Source organism: Capsicum annuum, chromosome 10 (assembly GCF_002878395.1).
Source record: "Capsicum annuum cultivar UCD-10X-F1 chromosome 10, UCD10Xv1.1, whole genome shotgun sequence".
Lineage (NCBI taxonomy): Eukaryota > Viridiplantae > Streptophyta > Magnoliopsida > Solanales > Solanaceae > Capsicum > Capsicum annuum.
The window spans coordinates 221,590,310-221,616,880 of record NC_061120.1 but is presented as its reverse complement, the minus strand read 5'-3'; the positions used below and the strand labels follow the sequence as shown (position 1 = coordinate 221,616,880).

Genomic DNA, 26,571 nt, shown 5'->3' with positions numbered 1-26,571 from the left:
AAAATCTTTTCCAACCTTTCTATGTGGTTTGATTCTTACCTTCCCCTTCACCCCCCCTATTTATTAAAAAAAAAAACATACAGATATTATTAAAAACACGTACAACAAAGATGAGGTATCAATTAATGGATCACAGATGGCTAACAAATAGTCAAAAATACAGTAATACTAATAAAAAGACTATACTTCTCATGTACATACAATTATTATTATTACATATACATGGTTTATTATGTACCTAGCCAAATGACCCGTACTTATCAAATTATAATTAAAATATATCCCTGTTGTTAAGTCCAAATTGAATTAATTATCTTTTTTGGGTGGTAAAACTTAGCATGTGAACCGTAGTTGTCAATTACACAGAACGCATGCATGCACAAAAGTGTGTGCACTGCAAATCATCAAACCATTCTCACCTTTAAAACTATTCAACTGATTCATACATCTTCCTCCTCCCCAGCCATTCTGATTCCAACCCCCACAAAACCAAAAAAGAATAAAATTTTCCTTCATTTCTTTCCCAGTTTTTATGTTAACATTGGTTTTTGGGGGGCCAGTTGGATCATTATCTGTTTGTTTCTTCTCACACATTCTTGAATTTCAAGTGAAAATTGTGAAGTCATAAGATTTTGTCCTTGTACGTTGTTGATCATGATCATGGTATCAACAAAAGCAAGTGTAGATATTATTATATTGGGATTCAAGAAAGGTTGAGATTTTGATTTGTCTGATGAGCAATATCTCTTTATGTTTATGTTAATTGATTGATGGGGAATACATGTTCGGGACCCACGTTGAACAAAGATTCAGCAGATTCATCAAAGACAGAGGGAAAAGGCTCTGATTCTGATAATGTCCAGAAGACCCCTCCTCCACATCTTCAGATACATGGAGATCAGCCTCTTCAGGGTGACGAGAAATCAAGAAATGATCCCCCAAAGGGCGATGGCGATGGCGATGGCGATGGCAATGATGGCACTGTAAATACCAATAAGGCAGTGAAGGATGTGAAAAGAACCATGTCTAGAAGTCTTAAGCGAGTAATGAGTGTAGGCCTCCAAGTTGAATCTGTTTTGGGACGTAAAACGGGTAATTTGAAAGATATTTATAGTTTAGGAAGGAAACTAGGACAAGGGCAATTCGGGACAACATTTTTGTGTGTGGACAAAGCTCAAGGAAAGGAATATGCATGTAAGTCAATTGCTAAAAGGAAGTTGACAACTGAAGAAGATGTGGAGGATGTAAGGAGGGAGATTCAGATAATGCATCACTTGGCAGGGAACCCCAGCGTTGTACAGATTGTTGGGGCTTATGAGGATGCTGTTGCTGTTCATCTTGTAATGGAGCTTTGCGCCGGTGGGGAGCTTTTCGATAGGATTGTAAATAGGGGGCACTATTCAGAGAAGAAAGCTGCTCAACTTGCAAGAGTAATAGTGGGTGTTGTGGAAGCATGCCATTCACTCGGCGTTATGCATAGAGATCTCAAACCTGAGAACTTCCTTTTTGTGAATGAGGAAGAGGACTCGTCATTGAAGACCATCGACTTTGGCTTATCTGTGTTCTTTAGACCAGGTACATATCATTGTTGAACTCAAATTCAAGATTGTGTGCAACAATAACAGATTAACTGTGTAAATATGGAGGTAGATCCAATAGACGCATATGTAGAGCTTTAGTTAAGGATCTTTTGCATCCAGGTGAAACCTTCACGGATGTGGTTGGAAGCCCTTACTATGTAGCACCAGAAGTCCTGCGGAAGCGTTATGGTCCAGAATGTGACATCTGGAGTGCTGGAATAATTATTTATATACTTCTTTGCGGTGTGCCTCCATTTTGGGATGGTGAGATTTTGTGACTTTCTTTCTTCACATCTTGTTTCTAAGCTACCATGATGCCTTATGCATGCTGATATTTTTCTATCAGAAACGGAGCAAGGAATATTTGAACAGATTGTGAAAGGGGAACTTGATTTAGTATCAGAACCTTGGCCAGCTATATCAGAAAGTGCGAAAGATTTAGTCAGAAAAATGCTTGTGAGAGATCCCAAAAAGCGGTTGACAGCTCACGAAGTTCTCTGTAAGATCTAAGTCCAATCATTTACTCTCTTGACATCCTTTTCTATTTTTGAGTATTTGGCTTGATACTTCTCATCCTTTATTTTCTGTGTTATATGGTCATGCAGTCTGCTGAAACAGATAATTTTGACTGTCTGCTTAACGATTCTTAGGGTTGAACATGATTAAGGCCGTGCTATTTGTTGCAGAAATATTCTTAGCCCTATTAGTCTCTTTTTTCTTTTCCTTTTCTCCAAAGTGATATGCAGAAAGACAGATAAAGTTCTAATGAGAGAAGCTGCAGATGCCAAAAGAAATACATACAGAACACTGGATCTGCAGATAGCAGTCACAGCTTAGTAGCTTTTTTCTCATAGTAGCATCTGCTATACTGTGGAACAAGATACAGAAAATTCTACAGCTTGGAATTGAATTTCTTTCTGGATATACATCAGGAAACTCACTTGAGATCGAAAATAAAGTGAATTCTGAATATCAATATTTACTTTTACACTCAACGCATAAGTTTAATTAAAAGAAGAAGAATGATGGACTGAAGAGCATTTCTTCTCAAGCTAACGTTTGAGTGTTTTTCCAAATTGTTGACAGGTTGGGACACATTATTAGAAGTTCTATGCTACTAACAACCGTATTTGTATCATTGGTTAGTAAATTGTGAAATATGAGATTCTGGCCTTCTACTTTGAGCTTTTGTGATGGATAAGTTGACAGAGATTCTGACCTTTTGCTAGAGGTTCTTTGATGGATCGCTTAACAGAGATTATGACATATTATAGGGGAGATGTAATCGTAAAAGCATTCATAAACTGATACAAACGCAACAGTGACTTAACTTATCGGTGGTCTGAAGAAGTCCATTTGTCTGTCTTTATATTTGCTTAAGAGTTCATTTGGATGCTCTCTGACTTGAAGAAAAATTGTTGTTTATCTATTTCAGGTCACCCATGGGTCCGTGTAGGCGGAGTTGCTCCAGATAAACCTCTTGATTCTGCTGTTCTTTCTCGTCTCAATCAATTTTCTGCAATGAATAAATTAAAGAAGATAGCAATCAGGGTAAGTTTTTGGCACGTTTCATAACTGATCTTAGTATAGTAGTGGTACTTCTCATTTTGACAATTGAGTATCTCGAGTAGAAACAATATGAGAACTATATCTTTTCTAAATGGGAGGTGCAAGGCTATCTTCTAGTAATTCTCCATTTCTCCTTTCTATTTTCTGACAGGTCCATGTTTGAAGGATTCAAGTATATTCCTCACAATTTTTATACTATATTTATCAGTGATTTTAAGATGAGGAACAGGAAAAGGATACTCTTGTATGCTACTGTTATCAACAAATCCTAAGTTTTGTATTATTGTGCTTGACCAAATACAGCTGTTTTCTTTAGGTAATCGCTGAAAATCTGTCTGGAGAGGAAATTGCAGGATTGAAGCAAATGTTCAAAATGATAGATGCAGATAACAGTGGACATATTACTCTGGAGGAACTCAAAAAGGGTTTAGAAAAAGTTGGTTCCCATCTGAAGGATTCAGAAATAAACATTTTAATGCAAGCGGTACGTAAAAGTTCCTTTTTCATTTTTGGTTTTGGTTTTTATTTTTTGTGTTCGCTATCTTCCCTACTTTCTTTGACTCAGTATAACCTATTTTTTCCAAGACACTCCTCCTTGCTTTATGAAATGCAAACACCAATTTTCTGTCTGAGAAGCTCGGATTTGCTGACATCAACTTCAAGGCCACCCCGCCCAGCAGCTTTGAGATGACAATCCAAAACTTTCGGGTCTGCGCAGATGACTTGTTGCCCCTTTCAATAGTGGATTAACTCTAAGCCCTGAAGGGTAGACAAAATATCTTCTGCCTTGATGGCTATCATGTCACTTAGTTCCTTGATAGATATATTGCCCTTGAGTTTTTTCAATATATCCAGAAGCACATGGGTCCAGTAACCCCCATAGCTCAACATTCCTAAGTCGGAAAGTGGTCTTTCTGGTGTGCCCACTTTACCTTCTTTCTTTGAAAGTTACTATGAGAATGCAATTAGAAATTTCCCATAGCCTTTCCTCTGATAAGGTGGGAGTGTCAGAATGCAATCTAAGTTATAAGACTCTTCTGAATGCTTTTCCTTTGAAAAGTAACCAACCATATGGCAACCTCTGTCGTCACATTCACGAAGCACATAAAAGAGGAACAGGTTAACATCAACTCTCATGAACAAGAAACAATTTGGCCCAGTAGCATAGATTTTGCCCATAAACCTTGTTCTTTTTGCCATCAACCTCAAACATTGACAGTGTACCACTTCTATAGATCTCATCACCTGGAGGATGCTTAAGATCACATTTCCCTATGTGCCTCTGAAGCTGCTCTTTGCGTTTCATAAAATTTAGACAAAACTCGCAAAAGAACAGTTTCGAGCAGTCATTGTATTCTGGAGGAAATGGCGAGAAGTACCACGTTTCAATCTCATATCTTCCAAATTCTATTGTAGCAATGTTCTTGACTTTTGTGAACTCTTCGTGCTCTCATAAAATGGCTGCATCAAGCTCCTGATGGCCCTCGACACGAATCTCATCAATTTTACGTATCTGGTGGCATGTCATTTTCAAACTTGTCACCTTATCCTCGACCTTGTCATCCACAACAGTCTCTACTGAATCAAGATCAAGCTGTTCAAGTTTAACCCACTCATCAAGTCTCCAGTTGAATTCAGTATCAACTATCAAACTAAAATCCTTAGAGTCGGACGTAAAATCAAAATTTGAACTTTCTGTTTTAACAGACTCATCCTTATCTGGATCATCAGGATTAAAGTCATCATCTTCTGAGTCTTCAGAGGAAAGCCCCAAGATCCCATCATCTTTAGGAGGGGCTTCTGCCAGCTCTTCAGATGCAGTAGCAGCAACTACCTTGGGATATACTTTCTCCCAGCTGTCAGTGACGGAAAGGTCTGTTCCTTGAAGATCATTAAGCAAGTCAATGCAGTCAACTTTGCAATCACAACCAGGACAAAGCCAGCCTTCATCATCAGGTGGAATGTCTTCTTTTAGCAGAGGTGGTTCTACACACAACTCGTGAAATCCTCGTTCTTCTTTCAATGGATTTCATGAGAAACTTCTGCCGCTCATTTTGACTTTAAATAGGTCTTGTCCAGATGCTTCCTTGATCAAGCAGTGTTTATCTTCGAAATACAATTTGAAACTTTTTTCTAATAACTGACCAACACTTAACAAGTTCTGGTCCAAATCGGGTACATAAAGAACATCAGAAATTGTTTTAGTGCCCGATTGTGTTTCAATTGTAATGGTTCCCATTCCTTTTGCTGGAATATAACCACCATGGCCGATTCTAACTTTTGTAACTTTAGTAGGGCTCAAATCTTTAAAAAGATCTTTATCGCAAGTCATATGATTTGTGCATCTGCTATCGATCAGCCACGAATCGCTTGAGACACTGCTTGTTAAACATGATGCGACAAAGAGTTGATCTTCTTCCTGTTCATCAACAACTCGAGCCTCTGCATCTTGTTGCTGAGTTTTGTTCTTGCAGATTATCGCTTCATGCCCAAGCTGATTGCACTTAGTGCACTTGGCATCAGGCCTTTCCCAACACTTAAAAGATGCATGTCCGAGATTGCCGCAATGCTTACAAGGATGGTAGTTTCTTTTGAAACCACCTGTTTTGTTTTTGTTGCTATGCGCTGCACCTTCTCCATCAGTTGGTTGGTGCTTATTATTCTCCTTCTTCTTAGAACGTCTATCATCGTGATGCTTGGCTGGTAAGGCACCTTCGACAGCTCCTCTTTATCTGATAACACGCCATTGCTCTTGCGCTTGAAAAGCACTTAAGAGCTCTGCAAGTGTTATCTTGGACAAGTCCTTAGTATTTTCTAAGGTTGTTATGGTAGCTTCAAATCTTTCAGGTGCCGTTACTAGGATTTTCTCAACGATCCTTGAATCATTGAAAGTGGAACCAAATAATCTGATGCGATTTGCTAAATTAAGGAGTCTATCAGAGTATTCCTTTATGGTTTCGCTTTCTTTCATCCTTTGCAGCTCAAACTCACGTACCAGATTCAATACTTGCATCCCTCGAATCCTTTCATCTTCTTCATACTCAGTCTTGAGATAATCCCATACCTCTTTCGCTAATTCCAGAGACATGATACGAGTGAAGATATTAGATGAAACTGCAGTAAATAAGCATGCCAATGCCTTTGATTTTCTGGTTTTCCTCTCCTTGTGAGTTTTAATCTGCGCCACCGTGGGATTGTCCGGCGAGGGAGCTATCTCGTATTCATCTTCAACAGCTTCCCATAGATCCAAAGCTTGCAGATATATCTGCATTCTAATTGCCCAGATTTGATAACTTTTTCCATCGAAAGTTGGTGGTGCCATTGAAGAAAAATTTGTTTCTCCGTTCATGGTATCCACTGGATCAGATTGATGCAAACACTCACACGTCCCTTAAGATTAAAGCTCTGATACCAATTGTTGGTTTAAAACCATTAAAGGGAAACAACGCAAGAATTCAATTTAAAGGTTGGCCGTAGAAACAGAGATGAAGTTTAAAGAGAATATGCAGAGCCGGTTGATTTTTTCTTATAAAGATTACTTTTATTGATCATAAAATTAGCAACTTAAATAGTTGCTAGTACAACTAAAAATAGGACAAAGAAATAATTTACTTCTACCAAAATTAAAATAACTAATTAGTTTCCTACCAAAGATAGGACTCCTAATTTAACTAGGATTGTACTTAAAAAAAATTGCTGGAGAAAACAGAAAAAATAGTTTCTTTCTTAAAGCAACTTTCAACAAAGGGCCCCACCACCAGAGTGTATGTACGTAGCCTTACCTTGCATTTCTGCCCGAGGCTATTTCCAAGGCTTGAACCCATGACCTCCTGGCACTGTAGCATTAGAAATATTGATCTCTTAGTTGCATTCCCTAATGAAATTAGTAAAATCATACATTTTAGCATTGATGAAAGAACCCTCAAACTTTTAATTAGAGGCCCAACAACATATAGATCCCTTATGCAGCACTAAGACCAAAAGAACCCGAGTTGTGCCTTTGCCCATTAGGGACCAGATTACTAGTAACAGAAACAAAAGCATCTAATTTGAATGTTTTAGAAACTTAGACTAAGAACATTTCCATAAAAGTCATGGTTGCTCGAAAGAAGCAAAAGGTCAAATATTCTCTGTTTTGTGAAATCTTTTGGACATATGCAGCCTTTTGAGTTAGTTATGTGAGATGTTTCTTGCTTCTCTGTCTTCTTGATACTTGCGGCAGTGTCTCATTTCTTTAACTGGAACAATCATTAAATACGGAACATCCAATGAAGATCTTTACTTCTGCAGGCATTCGTATCTTGTTAATGATAGACCTCAACTCTGATCCCTATTTAATAACCTTCTCGATGGAAAAATGCAGGCAGATATGGATAATAGCGGTACCATTGACTATGGAGAGTTTATCGCTGCTATGCTCCATCTAAACAAAGTCCAGAAGGAGGATCACATGTATGCTGCTTTTTCATATTTTGATCAAGATGGTAGTGGCTATATCACGCAAGAAGAGCTCCAACAGGCTTGTGACAAGTTTGGTTTGACCAATATTCCCATTGAAGAACTTATGCGTGAAGTTGATCAAGATAACGTATACTTGTCATTCTAATCAAAAGTTTATTTCTAATACCATGAAAATACAGTGCATGATTAATTGTAGGAACATAAAGAAGAACATGATCATAGTACTTGGAAGGAAGAACGATCAAACTTTCAACTAATTAGCTTTGTATGCTTATTCTCTCTTCAGGATGGGCGCATCGACTACAATGAATTTGTAGCGATGATGCAAGATAATGGTTTTGGTAAGAATGGTACAAGATAGTGTGAGCATCGGCATCTCAGAGGCCTTTCAACCTGGTAAAACTTGATATCAATCCTACCATATTGGTTCCTGTGGTATCATTATTCACATCATTACATGACAACATACACTTTTGTTTGCATTAATCTGTAAAAATTTCTCAGGCATTATAGATCGAAGGCTAATTATTATGGTGTTACATCTTATATCTTCTTCTAACTGATCTATTTTATCAATCTATAAATCAATGCTTATGATTCTTCTCATCTTAATTTTAGGGTTGCTCGGCCCTTTGATCACAAACTACTGCAGATACCGCAGAAGCAGATTAGAACTTTGAGGTTCCCGTGCTTCATTCAATCTCCTGTGTTGCTGCTTTGAATCAAAAAGGGATTTTCTGCAGAAGTAATGTATGATTGTCCTACGTCCTAGCCCAATGCTAGTCTTCTTACCTTTTGGCGTAGTCATAATATCAGTCCTGTGCTCTTGTTTCACCCTATTAGATGATTTTGATGTGTACTACATTCATTTTCTTGATGAAGTTTGATGTACAGTATATTTTTTCTCTTGGTAACCTGAGTTTATTAACATTTTGGGGTGTCTTTTCCTCTTGTTAAAATTACATTACAGTAATGAGTAGTGGCTTCTCTCTTCTGCAACTGCTGATATATCATCGATGTCACTGTTATGTTGTTCTTGCTGTAGCATGTATAAAGATCACAAGGGTCATAGTGGGATTGACCATGACAAGAATGAACCTCTCTGTGATGTAACAGAAAAATGCAGAGTTTATAACCAGATGAAAGAGGGAAAAATTCCCCTATGACATCCAAAGTTTGCTAAAGAGTTTGCCACTTTAAATGCAAAGACGATCTTGAAATGGCCAAGCATATCAGTGTTTCAGCATGATTCCAGCTTATTTTCCAATGTTGAAATTTCTTTGAGCGGCAGAAAGATTAAAAAATGACAACTTAAAACGAGTAGTTATCACATATTTAAACTAACTAATGACTGTTTATCCATTTAGATCTTTACTTTGTCTTTCACGTTAACCACGTAAAGGGAATTCGTTGGAAATATTTAAAAGGAAACAACTTGAATCTCTTACTGAGGATGTAATTTTTTATTCTATGTTTACACCATATCACTTGCTCTTCAATCTATTAACATTATATCGCCTTCCAGCCAACATAAAGCACTCCTATGTGCCAAAAGAAGTGAAAAAGGAACAAGCTTTATCACAAGCGTACGTTAATGCAACATCTTTTTCATAACTAAGAAAGGTATGAACCACAAATTTCCAAAAACATATATGATTCTATCTGCATTTGCATGCAAGAAAGAAGCTTCATGAGAAGATGATGTAACACAACACTAGTAGCAGCAAATCTATAATCTTAATACCATGCAATATTACTCTGACAGTAGTAGTTAAAACTCATATGGTCAATATAGGTCAAATAGAGCAAACATAATGGCTACATCAAGAAACTTATACAAGCATGTCAAATGCAGAGTTGAAAGGAGTAAAGATAATTGTTATGTAAAAGAACTTGTACAGACATTTGTTGACTGAACTTTCACATTTGGATTTTTTAGTTTTCTGAATCTCCATCCACCAAATTAACTTGAGGATGACTAAAGAAATGGGCTGAGAACACTGTGGACACGAATCATCACACCAGATATCTTAACAACTACAGAAAAAAAGTGTATTTACAGACCGAGCCTCTTAGGTCGTAAATAAGTGGTTGAGCCTTTCTTTAAACCAGGCATCGCAACCTGTTGCAGCTCTTTTGCTCTCTTTTCCTTCTCCTTCTCCTTGTTTTGTCTCTCAGCTTCAGCCTGGACAGTCCTCAACTTCTCCATTTCTTCTTCCATGGCAGTTTTTTCCTCTTTCTGTTTCTTTTTATGTTCCAGCATTGATGTATCAGAATCCTTCACGGAGAAAAACATTGGCCCCAGCTCAGCTAACCAGTGAGGCTCCACAGCTGTCACACACTGCATGTACTCCTTTGATGTCAAGATTAGCTCATGATACACTACGTTGTCAGGAGTGTAACCCAATCCATAGAGAGCACTAGTAGGATGCAGGTGACAAGGCATTCCATTCCTGCAATTAACATATTCCCCAACTCCCTTCAGCCTAGCTGCATTATGGAAGTAGGCAGAGCAGATGGCTTTCCTTACAACATCCCAATCAGGACCACAGGAGGTGAGTGGAATTTTAAGTGTCTTGAGGATATCCAGCAATTGAGACCTTACTTCCCTAGCCTTGCGCAGACCTTTGACCTGTAAAAAGTGGTCATTACACCAGTCACCCCGGTATTGATTAGCTTTCCATTGCTGGTAAACGTTAAGCAGTGTAAGGTGATCAGATTCTGGCACAAAAAACTTTTCCCTAGCAGCATCACTTTCCTCTGCCCTTTCCTTGGGTCTAAAGAAAACTGAAGGCACTGAAAGCATAGAAACAATAGTCAGAACCTCATTTAAGCATTCTAGTTGTTCTCCCATCAAGAGCATTTTGGCAAGGGGAGGATCCAATGGGAACTCCACCATTTTCCAGCCAAGGTCTGTTAAATCCCCGACATTGTTAAGTGCACCTAAGACCCACAACTGATACATGGAGTTAAGGATGTTATCCTGAGGTGGGGGATCCATAAAATCAAAATCCAACAGGTTCTGAATTTTGAGAGACTTGAGCAACAAAACCACATTGCCAAGATTCGTCCGTTGAATCTCTGGCACGGGGCTTTGCAGCATTTCATTCTCATATGCATTCTCAGTATAAAGCCGGTAACAAGTCCCTGGACCAGTTCTACCAGCTCGACCAGCACGCTGATCAGCCGCAGCTCGACTAATGGGGAACACTTGGAGAGCATCCATACCCATACGAGGATTGTACACCTTCATTTTACCATAGCCTGTATCAATGACGTAGTAAATTCCATCGACAGTCAAGGATGTTTCAGCAATATTAGTAGCAACAATGCATTTTCGAGCCCCGTCTTCAGCTTTCTGGAATATTTTTGCTTGCAAATCAGCAGGCAGTTGGGAGTATATAGGAAGAATTAATAGATTGGGCACTGCTTGCTTTGTTGATGAGGTAAGCTGTTCCATGCGCTCTGAAAGTGCATAACAGGTAGCTTCAATCTCATCCTGACCGGTCATGAAGATGAGTATATCACCAGGTGCACTAGTAATATGGATGGTCATAGCTTGTTTAACTGCAGCTTCGACATAATCTTCGCATGGGGTTTTACTATACAATTTTGTAACTGGAAAGGTTCTCCCAGGTATGTGAAATATTGGTACGCTGCAATAAAAGGCACAGGTTATGTGAAGTGGAAAGTAGATTGAAAGCCAACACATAGTCTCCTTATCCAGCTATCCAATAGAAAAACCTACCTCCCAAAGAAGTTAGAGAATTTCTGGGCATTCAGAGTGGCAGAAGTGACAATAAGCTTAAAATCACGTCGCCTAGCCACAACTTTCTTAAGAATGCCAAAAAGGACATCAGTGTTAAGTGATCTTTCATGGGCCTCATCCATTACAATTACACTGCAAAAAGGAGATATTTTCAGTGACTGCACTACCTAAAGAAAGCAGAAACTTGAAATGTTCCGGGAAATCAAATATAAAATGCTTATGAAAGCATATAAAGAGTGGAACAATACCGATATTTTTCAAGATCAGGATCTTTGAGTGTTTCCCTTAGAAGAACACCATCAGTCATGTACTGCACAAAGAAATATACACATATTCAGCTCACACCAACTTATGAGTGACCAAGATACTCACCTTGAAATCTTCTAATTGCACAAATTGCATAAATACAATTAAGAGGTGCCGGCGTACTCACCTCTCATACAGTCAAAACTGAAAAGACTCACCTTGATAACAGTACTGGGCCCAGTGACATCTTCAAACCGAATGGCATATCCAACTTTATCACCAAGCTCAGTTTCCATTTCTTCACCGACTCTTTTTGCAACACTCATGGCTGCCACACGCCTGGGTTGGGTGCAACCAACAATCCCATTATCTGTATAGCCATCTTCATGAAGGTACTGCATGAAATTACAGACGCATACAAAAAGAAGTCAGGACTGTATAAAATTTCTACAGGTTCCAGCTTAGGCTTAAAAAAAGAAAACACTAGTCTAAACAAACCTGGGTTAGCTGTGTTGTCTTTCCAGAACCAGTTTCTCCAACAACCACCACCACCTGGTTTTCACGAACCACCTGTTCCCAAAAGGAAAAACCAAAAAAAAAAAATTCAACAAGCTGAAGAAATACCATAAAGAGCAGCACCCAACGGTATAGCCTAGGGATCAATGAAGTGGGTTGAGAACCATGAGGTCTTACGTTCAAAACTCAACGGAAACAAAAACACTAGGTGATTTATTCCTATCCATCTAAGCTTTAGTGGATAGAATTACCCCGTGGAATTAGATGGCCTGGACACCACGGTTATCAAAAAGAAAAACCAGAAAAGAGTGAACTCTGTTTTTCATAGGTAAAATAGTTGGTGAATTTATCCCAAGGGGAAGGACACCAATACTTTAAGAAAGCAGCTTAGCATCTAATCTGTGCAGAGCTTCAATTCCTACCTATGGGTCCTCAGGTCAGTTTTTTTTTTTTTTGGATAAGGTAAATAAATTTCATTAGTAACAAGGCCAGCTTGGCCTTATACAAGAGGTATACTAAAATAGAAGAAAACCTACAAAATATGGTTCTCTCCAAAAGTCACCCATTCCTATATACAAACAGGAATTACATGTGTGCACCAAAAGAAAATAAGGGATCGGATACTACTTCTCCATTGAGCAAAGCTCATCTCCACTCCTTCAAAAGCTCTCATATTTCTCTCTTTCCAAATGACCCACATCAGAGCAAGAGGACTGACATTCCATGCCTTGTGCGATCTTCTTCTAGCTCCACTCCTCCAACTGAACCTCAACTCCTCCACAAATCTTGGCATTACCCGAGAAACGCCAAACCATAACCCCCCCACCCCACCCCACACACCCACACCCGCACCACATAACCTCCATTTAACAGATTCTCAATGATGTTCAAAGTAAAATTTTCTAAGTATGTGTTAAGATGGAAAACAGGTAGTACGGTAGCTCATCATTCAATAAACTCCCCAGAATATCAGAATGGGAGAATGGGTCAAACCTGCAATAAGTCATCTCGCACAGAGAAGATGGGAAGATACTGCCTTTGCTGTGAAAGTGTTTTTGATAATGCAAAATCACTGACAGCTTCCCCTTTTTTTAAGTGCTGTGAGAATCTAGCCTCTCCTTTAAAATCAACCTCACCATCCTCGCCCACTGTAGCAGTATCTGCATCAACCTAGCATAATGTGAAAGGGAACATCAGATCCATATTGTCTACAACCTGAAACATACCAGATTAGCATAGTATGTACAATTTGATGGAGAACACAAGGTACCTGCTCGGCACTCTTCTCCACACCAAGGATATCTCCGAGTTTTGAGCCAGCTAGCTCCCAAAATCTTTGACGAGACTTGTGCATGTTTTGTTTTTCACGTATTTCACGAACTAGAGCTGAACCTTTACGTGAAATTATGGCCATATCTGATGTTGGGTCCTTTATTGGCATTATCGGCTCAGCTTGCTTGGTGAAAACAATTCTCCCATCCAAAAAGGGGGGTTTTGTATCTGTCGCAAATAAATGGTAAGATATCCAAACAAAAAATGGAGCAAATATTTTTGAGAAGCCAGAATAAATCTGTTAACTAGAGAGGTGTATCATAGAGATGTACCATGAACAAGAAGAATAACCTTCCGTTCCTCCTCATCATCAAAATCTGTCTGCACCTCAGTACCTCTAACAGCTCCAGATCTCAAAAGCTGGCGATCCTCCCATTGAGCATTGTCTGCAGTGAGCTGTGATAACTTTTTACTTTGAGCAAGTGACATCTTGCTTCCATCTCTACGAACCTGTTACAAGTGGCAGGGAAGAGAGGAAGGTTACGCCAATGACAGACTATACATGCACTGCGAACAAGTTTGCATTATATATAACCAATCCTTAACTACACGATATAATTAAGTTTGATAGACTACAAAAGTTCTTGATATTATACTAACCATGGAGAACAAACTAGCTCATCGGGAAAAGTCCAAGAAGCTCTTAACATTAAATTAAAATGATATCTTGACTTGGGGATGTGCATGGTGGTTTTGGTTTTGGGGAGAGAAATGAAGAGGGGGCGACCCTATTGGAGTTTGCGAGGGCGTTTGGGCTGGTGGTGGTGAACTCGGGCTTCCCGAAGAAGGACGAGCACCTGATCACTTTTCGGAGCGCGATAGCCAGGACCCAGATTGACTTTTTGTTGCTTAGGAAAGGGGATAGGGCGTTGTGTAAAGACTGTAAAGTCATCCCGAGTGAGAATCTTTCGACCCAACATAGGCTCTTGGTTATGGATTTGGGTATAAAGAAGAATAGAAAGAGGAGGAGTGAGGAGTGTAGACCGAGAATTAAGTGGGGCGGTTTGACGCCAGTGAATGCGTGGGAGATAGGGGAGAGGTTGGCGGGAATGGGGGTGTGGGAGTGTAGGGGGGATGTGGATAATATGTGGGACAGGGCGGCAACGTGCATCAGGGAGAATGCAAGGGAGGTGTTGGGTGTTTCTAGGGGCCGGGCCGGACATCATCGGGGAGATTGGTGGTGGAATGAAGAGGTGGGGAAGAAAGTGGAGACCAAGAAAGAGGCGTATGCTAAGTTGGTGGAAAGTAAGGACGAAGAAGAGAAGCGGGTAAACAGGAAAGAGTACAAGCTAGCGAGGAAGGAGGCGAAGTCAGCGGTCACGGCAGCTAAGACGGCCGCTTTTGAGAGCTTGTATGCAGGGTTACAGAGGAAAGGAGGGGAGAAAAAGTTGTTCCGACTCGCTAAGGCTAGGGAGAGGAAGGGTCGTGACCTCGATCAGGTGAGGTGCATTAAGGGGGAGGACGGTAGAGTGTTGGTGGAGGACGGCCACATAAAGAAGAGATGGCAGTCGTACTTTCATAGGCTCTTGAATGACGAGGGGGACAGAGCTATTGTGTTAGGGGAGCTGGAGCACTCAGGGGAGTGTCGGGATTTTAGCTATTGTAGACGTTTTAAGGTAGACGAGGTTAGACAGGCAGTCCGCAGGATGCGAAGGGGTAGGGCGACGGGGCCGGATGAGATACCGGTGGAGTTTTGGAAGTTCGTTGGAGAGGCTGGTGTAAGGTGGTTGACTGCATTGTTCAATGAAATTTTCAGGACGGCAAAGATGCCCGAGGCGTGGAGGTGGAGTACCATGATCCCCCTCTATAAGAATAAGGGGGACATTCAGTATTGCAATAACTATAGGGGGATTAAGTTACTGAGTCACTCTATGAAGATCTGGGAGAGAGTGGTCGAGGTGAGGCTGAGACGGATAGTGTCTATCTCGGAAAACCAGTTCGGATTTATGCCCGGCCGCTCGACGACGGAGGCAATCCACCTGGTACGGAGGTTGGTGGAGCAGTATAGGGAGAGGAAGAAGGATCTGCACATGGTGTTCATCGACCTGGAAAAGGCGTACGACAAAGTCCCCAGGGAAGTACTTTGGAGATGCCTGGAGGTGAGTGGAGTACCGCAGGCATATATCAGAGTAATTAAGGATATGTATGAGGGAGCGAAAACCCAGGTGAGGACGGCGGGAGGAGACTCAGAGCATTTCACTGTCCTGACAGGATTGCACCAGGGATCTACTCTTAGTCCCTTTTTGTTTGCGTTAGTAATGGATGTGTTGACGCGGCGTATCCAAGGGGAGGTGCCGTGGTGTATGCTTTTTGCAGACGATGTAGTCCTGATAGATGAGACTCGAGGGGGTGTGAATGACAAATTAGAGTTGTGGAGGCAAACTCTGGAGTCTAAAGGGTTCAGGGTGAGCAGAACCAAGACAGAGTATGTGGAATGTAAGTTTAATGACGTGAGGCGGGAGAATGAGGTAGTAGTGAGGCTAGAAGCACAGGAGGTAGGGAAGAGGGATAAGTTCAAGTATCTCGGGTCCGTGATCCAGAGTAACGGTGAGATTGACGAGGATGTCTCGCACCGTATTGGGGCGGGATGGATGAAGTGGAAACTCGCATCGGGGGTGCTGTGTGATAAGAAGGTGCCGCCCAAGCTTAAAGGCAAATTCTATAGGGTGGTAGTCCGTCCGGCCTTGCTGTATGGAGCGGAGTGTTGGCCAGTTAAGAACTCCCACATCCAAAGAATGAAGGTGGCAGAAATGCGGATGTTGCGCTGGATGTGTGGACTGACCCGAGGGGATAGAGTTCGGAATGAGACTATCCGGGAGAAGGTTGGTGTGACTTCAGTGGAGTGTAAGATGCGGGAAGCACGATTGAGATGGTTCGGACACGTGAAGAGGAGGGGCACGGATGCCCCGGTCCGTAGGTGTGAGAGGCTAGCGTTGGATGGTTTTAGACGGGGTAGGGGTAGACCGAAAAAGTACTGGGGTGAGGTGATTAGGCGGGACATGGAACAGTTACAGCTCACCGAGGACATGACCCTAGATAGGAAGGTATGGAAGATGCGAATTACGGCAGAGGATTAGGGCCAGTTCGGGTCGCTAGTGTAGGGAATAAATTGGTGGGGGTGTATTCCTGTTATGATTCCGTATTCAATGTTCCGTGTTCCGTGTTCCATGTTTATTACGAATATGTGTGTTTTCCTCTGCTGTATATTCCTGCATTCCTGCTTTACTCTGTTTTATATTCCTTATGGGTGCCGTATCTATGTTATGTCATCTGCTTCTGTGCTGTACTATGTGTTTGTGTGATATCTCGTGACTTGAGCCGGGGGTCTTTCGGAAACAGCCTTTCTACTTCATCAGAGGTAGAGGTATGGACTGCGTACATCTTACCCCCCCAGACCCCACTAAGTGGGAATACACTGGGTTTGTTGTTGTTGTTGTTGTTGACTTGAACAGTGAATCTCTGTGTTCTTCCGAATGGTCATTTTAGCTCAGTTTCTCAGATTTTACATGTAGAAGAACCAGCTCATCAGCTAAAAGATGGAACTATTTTGATCTTGTAATCCTCTACAATTTAATGAATTTCAAACTTTCAACAACAACACCAACATACCCAGTGTATTCCCACATAGTGTATTCCCACATAGTGGGGTCTGGGGAGGGTAGAGTGTACGCGGACCATACCACTAAGTTTCAAACTTTAATAATGTAAAACATGTTCTAGTAATTTGAATGCCTCTCGGACATTATTCATTTTTCTTTAGTCGGAAGCAACAATATTATGTAGATGGTGGCACCAAAGAGGTGCAAAATCGAGATACATCTGGCTGTATGAAATGCATGCACACCAAGGAAAGAAAGAAAAATACAGCACTTTCAGTTAGGGTCAAAAGGCAATATCTGTGCAAGGTCTCCCTTCTGGTCAAACGTCTTTGTGATCTCTCAGATGTGTTCAACAATGGTCTAAATAGGGTGATAAAACATACACATCTAAAAGAAGACAACAGGTCTACACAAAGGGATTCAATCAGTAGGTAAGCACAACTGAATAAGCTGATGCGAAATGTCTGACACAATCACAATAGCAAGATAAACACGCTCACGCGTCAAAGGGCAATTAAGGATACGTGCTCTTTAGTTCCCTTGGCACCAGAGAATTATAAAAATTCATCTCTGGAAAATAATCCCTTTATTTTCATCATCAGTTATTGATGTAGCGGGATCGCAAGGCAGAAAACATAATCCACGATGCCACACTCAAATATAGCCAGCTATGACATATAAGATTGTTATGCAGACAGTGACATGAATTGTCAAGTGTAAACTAAACCATTTACCATCAAGTAAGCTTTCTAATCAGCTAAAAGCATCAGCCATTCATATTACTACAACTTCCACCAAGTCCCAGTAACATCCGTGAGTTTGCTAGTTCTCACACAAACATAAAAAGCAAACATATGCCAAAATCATGATTTAAGGCTTTTGTCCTCTCTGCTTACCAGTTTTTTGGCTAATTCCACCTCTTTCTTCTGGAAAGATGCCTCATCACCTAGAAATGCTGATGAACCATCCCCCTCAAACACTGTACTGCCTTCTTCGCGGTCATACCTGCATACCAGAAGTGATTACTGGCTCTACCAAAAATGACAGAATTGAATACTAGCCAAAAATAAAAAGTACATAGCAAGCACATGTAAACTTCGAGGGAGGGGTCATAAGACTTCATAATACTGTAGATACTATAAAAGGACAAGACAATTACCAGGCACGATCAGAATTATACTCCATTTCTAGACGCATACTTTCAGTAATCTCTTGATTTTGATCTTCAGAGGCGCCGTTTATGTCATCTCCTCCATCCTAGGTAAAGCACAGGCAAAAAAGTTGAACGATGTCACTTATTAAAATTTCTAACAGAACTGTGGCAACACAAGCAATCCTTCTTTTCATATTCCAATCACCCGCACCCGCACCCACCACCTCCAAAAAAAAGGAACTAAGAAAGATGGAACTTTTGAGCATAAAGCAGTACCTCAGATAGAGAACTTCCTGTAGAAGACATAATCAAACTGGATTTTGCACCATATCTGGAACTTGAAGATCTTATTGATGACCCAGATGCCCTTATTGGAATTGGAGAAGGAGCCACACTGTCCCATGGAGAAGCAGCTCCTGCAGGTACGAAGGTTTCTCATTAATTATGTGCTGACAAAATTTTCAAGACAACGCCAGCATTAGAGTTCACAACGACCATACCAGAAGAATGAGGAGTATGATCCCCGAGCCATGGGGAAACAAGTCGAGAATCAGGTGAAGCACCAAGAAACTTTGGAGATGGTGAAGGCTCATAACGCTTGCTACTACTACCGGAACGACTATCACGACGAGGGGTATCTTGCCACTCCCATCTACCATCATCCCATTCCGATCTTCCTTGAAAGATTACACAATTTGCCAGATCAATTCAAATGCTTTAAGAAATGTCACAAAATTATTGTGAGGAATAAGCAGACACAAGGAAGCAGCCATTGACTATCCCAACAGTCCCCAAATTTATTACATGCTCCAATGCACATTCCTATTCTATATGTCGATTCAGATGATTTTAGAGCCACCAGCTCTAAAAGAAAGATGTAATGCACATGCACGAAAAATTCAAAAACACGTTTTTTTTTTTAACTCGGGTAGGGTCGTATGAGAGAACAGTAGTTGACACCATTACGACTCCATCAAGCACCAATACGAGAATAGGTGCAATTGATGACATATACATTTTAGTGCACATAATGATGTCGACGGTATCACATGCTACCCACTTAACTTGTTTTTTATTTGGAAAATCAGAAACAAAAATACGATGCACTGACAATGAAGATGTAATGTTTACCAGGAGTCCTCCTAGAACCTTCATATCTACTTCTTTTTCTTCCGTTATCCCCATCATATTCTCTTTCATAACCACGTGATGAATCCCTGTAATGGTGCTCTTCCCTGCTGGTTCTTCTCTCTCTCCTTCTCCCTTCCCTGCTTTCACTTCTGTAATTATCCCTGTATCTACTTCCATCCCTTTCACGATCAACTGACTCGCCCCTAGATATTGTAGAACGTAAACTCCCAGAAGATGCAGCTCGAACCTTGAATTAGAAATAAGTCAGTGATACACTGTTGTCTTCAGAAATGAAGCAAGAGACATTTGAGTTAACATTACATTAAGGCAAGAAACTAAAGCATATGATCGAACTTGCCAGAGAACAATAATTTAGCAGGACACATGCACTGAGGGATGGGTTTCCAACAAGTCATACAGAGGCAGACCCAAAATCTTAAGAAAGAGAAGTCTTGAATATACCAATTTGTGAATCCAAGCAGGACAACCTGACTTTAAATGGATATGAGGGGAGCGCAAGAAGAGTAAAACGGTGAAAGAAATCAAATGACTCAAATAAGTGATATTACTGCTACATCTTGCATACGAAACGCTCTGATGAAACTCAGGCCGTATTTTCTTAACGTCTTCATCATCAAAAAGAATGGTTGGTCATTTGAAACCATTTACCACTATGCATTTGTTATTTCATTATATTGAACGATAAGATGCACAACCTATATATATATAGCTTTGGACCAACTTTATGATAAGTAAAAAGGACAACTTTATACTACTTTGACAATTAACAATGATCTTTCACTGTACTGTAAAGGACAGTGTATTCAGATTTGCTTTCTAGCAACTGTCAACGTATTGCTGAGAATCAAGCTTAGACTCTGTTAATTAAGGTACCAGCTCCTCAAAGTTTCTAGTTCAGATTGCAACTTTCTTTCATCTCACTTAAGTTATTCTTCATGATGTCTTTAACCCCACCGAAATCCTCTCCCTATATTGGTCAAAAAAATTGAAATAGACACACACAAAGAGGAAAGAAATGTTGGAACTTCCAAGATAAGAAACTGAAGGTACTATCAAGCTTCAAAACTTATAGAAAGTACTACGGAAATATGTAAAAGCAAGAGTACTAATAAGCAATGTACCTCTGTGTTCTCATCCAAGGGAGGCCTTAGGAGTGTCTCAGCATCTTCCCGTTCATTTGTTACTGCACCACCTACAAAAATAAAGGTTGATTAATTAACACTTAACTAAAAGAGTAGATTGATATTGTAGTAAGTGTAATTGATTGTATAATATTGTGTTATTTTGTCCTAGGACTCATTGTATAAATGCCCATATCTCATGGATTGTAAGTTCATCAAGAAGTACAAAGAAACTTTTTCAGCTTCTTGAAATCTTCATGGTATCAGAGTTGTTGCTGTGCTTGGAGGTTAGTCTTGTCCCTCGCAGCACCGCAGCACTAGGGTTCTTTTTCACAAGAAGAGGTTGACTTTTCTCATCACGTAAAGCTGTCCGCGTCTAAACATTTTTCTATCAGTGCTATATAAAAACCAACACTACCAGAAGGTACGGTGTGCTACAGTGACCAAACCCCAACCAGATGCTGCTGGAAACCACCTCCATGTGCCACACGCACCAATAGAATTTCCAACACCAGCTACGCGTCACTCACGCACCGGCGCGTGACTCTTTCCGGCAACTTTTTCTGAAAGTTCCGTTTATCCGTTGGGTGGGTCACCGGCACATTCAAGCCTGCCAGAATCTCCTAAAGACCTAATTTTGGGGAAAAAGAAGACGGCAGAAAAGACAAAAAGAAAAGTAGCAGAACACTATTAGCAGCGGCTATATGGTGGACTGTATGGAAGAAAAGAAATCAAAAGATACTTTGAAGGCAAAAAGGAAAATATTTGTACCTCACAGCATAGATCTTTAGCTCACTTAATCTTTTGGTGTAAAAATGAAAATGCACAAAATGTAGATAGGATGGTTAATTTCCTTAGTTCTTTTCATATGTAGCTACTGTAGTAAGATGCAGACTGTAGGTGTTGTACTACTCATACATTGAGTTAAAATGCAGGCAGCAGAGACCATACAAATATCGAAAGTAATCATAATGTTGGAGCTTTTTGGTGAAGTTGAGTTGATCATAATAATGAATCCTCGAATTTGAAAAGAAAAAAGAGTTACGAGAGTGGTACCTGAAACAGATGTCTCACTGGCATACGATTCACGATACCTCCTCTGTACATTATTCCGTGAAACATTAGATGCACCACTTCCCAACTCATCAATTCCAGAAGCAGCAGATGCCTCCTCGTCTTCATCTAAAGATGAAGCAACTGAAGCAAGTCTCTCCCTTGGAACTTTAAATCCACTCTCTACAGCAGCCTCTCCCCTTTTGGCAATCGCCAAGGCATCAAGCCCTATCCAATCGTGAAAAATTGATAAAGATATAAACCACAAAACAGTCTCATTTTATCACACGCTTATCGAGAAGGGGACGTAGTCAAAGTTTCTAACTCAACACGGAACCGGAACTAATACATGTACCAATAGTCTAAAACACATAAGCTGAAAAGAAACAGATGAAACTATTACACACTAATGTAATGTTCTTATACTACTCTCTTCTTGAAAGACATCTTAAACCTACATGTCTAATATGTCACCTAACAAAGAGAATATTTGGATAAACCTAAATAATTATTTTTTAAGAACTTTCTCATGATGTGTTTAAATGAAGTAACATGGTCAGTGAGGATTCACGCACCCAGCCCAAACCTATTTGGACTGAGGCTAGTTGTTGTTGTTGTCGTTCTCATGGAAAAGCGTATGTCTTGCAAGAAGAAGGAACTTGTATCTAAATTTTACTCAATCAACAAAAGAATGTCTATATAAAGCTTTTGAATACCATGCAAACATTTAATCTAAGATACAAGCACATTCTGTAAAAGACCCCAACATACAAATAACGGAAATACTGCAAATGGCTTATATTTAGGTTGGGGCCTCTGAGAATCTAAGGCTTTGAGAAAATAAACAAAAAAAGTGTGTCGATATGTAGAACTAAACAAGTCAAGAAAGTGTGAAAGGATGGTGTACATCACAATCATGATATATGAGGTGTAGTAAGGTGCGGCCTCATTTACTTCTTCCTTCTTGTTATTTGAATGTGAAATTTTGTTTCATTTTTTCCAAAATTAGTAAGGTCATTTATTCCCTTTTTATATAGGTTTGTCACATTATGGGCTTTTTCCCTTTTCACCTACCCAAAAGAAGCAAATTTTTAAAAAGCAAATCTATCAGAGAGGTTGATAATATCATCTGTCATTGATAGATAGCGAGAGAGGTTAATAATCTAAGGTCATGACAGCATGGGTCATATTTCCTCGTTAGTCTGCAGATGGTCCTTCAAATTGTTGGAGAGAAAAGTGAAGAGAGGTGTATGTCTACATATTAGTTAGGAGTCATTGAAGCTAAGTTTGTGTGTTTTCTTGGATATCTTTTGTAAGGTGGCATCACAAAGCATCAAAAGGATAAGCTCAATACACAAGTCCAGTAAAGGTAAACAGCTAAATCTAGATACAGTTGGACCAACTCTAGCTTGCTTTCATATAAATATCCAATTTTTATGATGTTGAACTATTCGACATACAGAAACTACGCAATATTTCTGTTATATACAACCATTTTTTTAATTTGAGAGAAGGTGGAACTAAATGAAGTGCCAAAACCATAACAACATAGGTCAATCAAATCATACCTAGAAGTGATTTCCGCTCTGAAGGTTTAAAAACTACTCTCTCCTTCCCAGGAACAAAAAGACCGCCACTACTACTCTTATCAGGTTCCAATGTTGTAGTCGTCTTGTCCAGATCAATTGGTCCAACATCTCCTTGCTTTGGAAAGGAAAAAAAAAAACAAGTTGAACAATATAAGGTATTTTGCACAGTTAATAAAAATGAAGAATAACATACATATGGTCAAAAGAGAACCATTTAAACAACATTATCTTGTTATTATAGGAGTAGTATACACTGACCTGCATGTTCCCTTTGAGGAGTTGTAGCAATTCTTAACAAGTTAAAACCTAGAGTCACTGCAAAGCAACCAGAATGAAAAAACATATAAACACGAAATAGGTTGCATAGTAATCCATATAAGCTTGAAAACAATTTAAGCCTCATATCTAGCTCAATCAACAAGTCTTATCTTTTTCAAAAATTTAACATGAAAAAGCAACAAGTAATAAATATATAACAAAATTTATCATATTTCCCGTAGCCCTTCCCACCGACTAAGTTGGCGCTTGATTGTAACAATAAATTATTTGTGTGCGTTTATCAGCTAAACTATAAATCAAATCATCAACAACATAGCAAGTACTAAAAACACAAATTACATGATGCTTTGAAAATAAGGGAGAGGAAGGAAGTACCTGTGATTAATACACCTTCGCAATTCAATGTTCAATGACGATCAACAAGAAGAAGAGAAGACGGAAAGTAGTTGTAGGAGCAAAAAATTATAGGGAGGGACCCGATGATTTCACCCGAGTCGGTTCATGGTTGAATGGGCCCCAATTGCAACTCAATCTTTGAATTTTAATTCAAGTGAAGGAAAATAGACAAATTTAATTGATTTTCTTTCCACATATGATTTACCCACTTTTATAAAAATAACTTTATCTCAAAAAGGGAAATAATTTATAAGTTGAATTTCTAAAATAAGATTTATAACTTCAATTATTGAAGTGTGATTATAGCTTGGATATTCCATGTTTGTACTTAACATAATTGTTTCATATGGGACAAAAAATTTAAAACTTTTAATCATGCTTCTAATATATTATATACCTCTGTTTTCTTTTTTTTTTAATGATAAATCTAATTTATTTTATTTTATATTTATATTTTTTTTTATGAAGTAAAATTTTTTATTGATAATGTATATAGGGGGTATGTCGGAAAAAAAAAAAAAAAACCTACAAAATGTGATTTTCTCTAAAATTTATCCAATTCTTTCTACAAATAGAAATTACATTGGTGCATTAAAAAAAGGTGATTGAAACTACTCTTTACTCAAGGAATTTTTGTCTCTGCATCCCCTTCAATGGCTCTCCTATTTCTCCTTTACAAACGACTCACTTAAAGCGATAAAAGTAATATTTCACGTTCTGTGTCTTCCTTTATGGGCTCAACTCTTCCAACTGACTTCAACTCACATTTTGTTATCGTCCAAGTAACGCCAAATCATTTAAATATTTTTCACCATAATCTCGTGATTAGTTTGCAATTAACAAATATGATTCGCATTGTTACGGTCCTCCTTACATAGAAAACACCAATTTAAGCAAATAACCTTTCTTAAGATTTTTCGTCGTTCAACTTCACATTTATTTTTGTATTATTCAATTAACAATTTCAACTTTACACATAAAGTGTGATACACAAGAGCTTTTAATATTTATTTCCAATCCAAATCCTTCACAGATATTGTCATTGTCCAAAAAAGGTCACATTATCTATACATTTCTCACCAGAACCCCCGTGACTAGCTTACAATGTAACAAAATATGATTCACGTGTCGCCTTCCTCATCGCATAAAAAATACTAACTTAAGCAAATAGTCTTTCGTTTTCTAAGTTTCTCCGTCGTTCTGTTTTACATTTATACGGGCATTAATTAATCAATAATTTCAACTTTAAACTATTAATAAAAGCGTGATATACATAGATCTTTAATAGTTGTTTCAAACTCAATTCCTTGATTTTTGTCATTGTCCAAAAAACGTCACATTATCTATACATTTCTCACCAAAACCCCGTGACTAGCTTATAATGTAACAAAATATGATCCACGTGTCGCCTTCCTCATCACATAAAAAACACCAGCTTAAGCAAATAGACTTTCTCTTCCTAAGTTTCTCCGTCGTTCTGATTTACATTTATACGGACATTAATTGATCAATAATTTCAACTTTAAACTATTAATAAAACCGTGATATACATAGATCTTTAATATTTGTTTCAAATTCAATTCCTTGATTTTTGTCATTGTCCAAAAAACGTCAAATTATCTGTACATTTCTCACCAGAACCCCGTGACTAGCTTACAATGTAACAAAATATGATCCACGTGTCGCCTTCCTCCTTGCATAGAAAACACCAACTTAAGCAAATAGTCTTTCGTTTCTTAAGTTTCTCCGTCATTCTGTTTTACATTTATATGGGCATTAATTAACTAACAATTTCAACTTTAAACTATTAATAAAAGCGTGACATACGTAGATCTTTAATATTTGGCCAAACCCATCGATAGCCCCTCAAACTTGTCCCTAAAATCCACTTAAGCCCCTAAACTAAGACTTGTACCTATTAAACCCACCCCTAACCCCCCCCAATTTGGTTCCAATTGAGCATTTTTTTTCCTATCAGCAAAATGGTCAAAGTGTGTTGCACACATGCGATGACGTGGCAAAATGAGCTAATTGGAAGCTGACACGTAGCATTGTAGGTTCAATAATTATTAAAAATTAATTATAATTTTTTTTTAACAAAGTATATAAAAATGGCATTGAGGAAATTATTAAAAAATAATTCTAAAATTATTTAAAAATAAAAATAAAAAATTGATTATTTTTTAAAAATTATAAAAAAATTTAAAAATGAAATAAATTATTATTTTAAAAAATTAATTATTAAAAAAAGTATAATTATTTTTAAAAAATAAAAATAAAAAATGGCATTGAGGATATAAATTATGAAAAAAATTTATAAAATTATTTAAAAAATAAAAATAAAAAACAGATTTAAAAAAATTAAAAAAATTATTAAAAAATTATTTTAAAAATAAAAAATTAATTATTAAAAAAATTATAAAACTTATTAAAATGAAAATAAAAAATGGCATTGAGGATCCAAATTATGAAAAAATAATTATAAAATTATTTGAAAATTAAAAATAAAAAGCTGATTATTTAAAAAAAATAATAAAATACTTTTAAAAATGAAATAAATTATTAAAAAATTATTTAAAAAATAAAAAAATTAATTATTAAAAAAATTATAAAACTTTTTAAAATGAAAATAAAAAATGGCATTGAGGATCCAAATTATGAACAAATAATTATAAAATTATTTAAAAAATAAAGATAAACACTAATTATTAAAAACAAATTATAATTTTTTTTAAAAAATGAAATAAATTATTAAA

General features: G+C 38.4%; 2 protein-coding genes and 1 pseudogene across 2 annotated transcripts; 1 reads left to right on the top strand and 2 right to left on the bottom strand.

The window, feature by feature from the left end:
- Window positions 1-77: 77 nt before the first annotated feature.
- Window positions 78-8,540, top strand: LOC107844061 (calcium-dependent protein kinase 20-like). The gene is made up of 8 exons (XM_047397581.1): window positions 78-1,575; window positions 1,701-1,844; window positions 1,927-2,079; window positions 3,016-3,131; window positions 3,466-3,633; window positions 7,513-7,737; window positions 7,897-8,006; window positions 8,229-8,540. The coding sequence occupies exons 1-7, from the start codon at window positions 771-773 to the stop codon at window positions 7,969-7,971; spliced, it is 1,686 nt and encodes a 561-aa protein (XP_047253537.1). The 5' UTR covers window positions 78-770; the 3' UTR covers window positions 7,972-8,006; window positions 8,229-8,540.
- LOC124887951 lies at window positions 3,742-6,471 on the bottom strand (annotated as a pseudogene).
- Window positions 8,541-9,378: 838 nt separating the features above from the next.
- On the bottom strand, window positions 9,379-23,963 carry LOC107844059 (pre-mRNA-splicing factor ATP-dependent RNA helicase DEAH7). The gene is made up of 18 exons (XM_016688552.2): window positions 23,795-23,963; window positions 23,399-23,455; window positions 23,120-23,255; window positions 21,555-21,779; window positions 20,499-20,569; window positions 19,357-19,603; window positions 18,726-18,902; window positions 18,502-18,641; window positions 18,232-18,329; window positions 17,969-18,077; window positions 13,746-13,923; window positions 13,412-13,641; window positions 13,135-13,311; window positions 12,124-12,195; window positions 11,844-12,020; window positions 11,628-11,689; window positions 11,359-11,511; window positions 9,379-11,266 (listed from the first exon to the last, which is right to left on the bottom strand). Exons 2-18 carry the CDS (start codon window positions 23,402-23,404, stop codon window positions 9,667-9,669), a joined length of 3,858 nt encoding a protein of 1,285 aa, XP_016544038.2. The 5' UTR covers window positions 23,405-23,455; window positions 23,795-23,963; the 3' UTR covers window positions 9,379-9,666.
- Window positions 23,964-26,571: the final 2,608 nt, after the last annotated feature.

What these genes read in the sequence shown, in the direction of transcription:
- LOC107844061 (XM_047397581.1), top strand. Translation starts at nt 771, where the DNA reads ATGGGGAATACATGTTCGGGACCCACGTTGAACAAAGATTCAGCAGAT. An exon ending in TGTGCCTCCATTTTGGGATG is followed by an intron (nt 1,845 to 1,926) that starts GTGAGATTTTGT and finishes TTTTTCTATCAG; the next exon opens with AAACGGAGCAAGGAATATTT. An exon ending in TAAACATTTTAATGCAAGCG is followed by an intron (nt 3,634 to 7,512) that starts GTACGTAAAAGT and finishes GGAAAAATGCAG; the next exon opens with GCAGATATGGATAATAGCGG.
- LOC107844059 (XM_016688552.2), bottom strand. An exon ending in TGGAGAAGAGTGCCGAGCAG is followed by an intron (nt 13,312 to 13,411) that starts GTACCTTGTGTT and finishes ACATTATGCTAG; the next exon opens with GTTGATGCAGATACTGCTAC. An exon ending in TGCGAGATGACTTATTGCAG is followed by an intron (nt 12,196 to 13,134) that starts GTTTGACCCATT and finishes TTTTGGGAACAG; the next exon opens with GTGGTTCGTGAAAACCAGGT.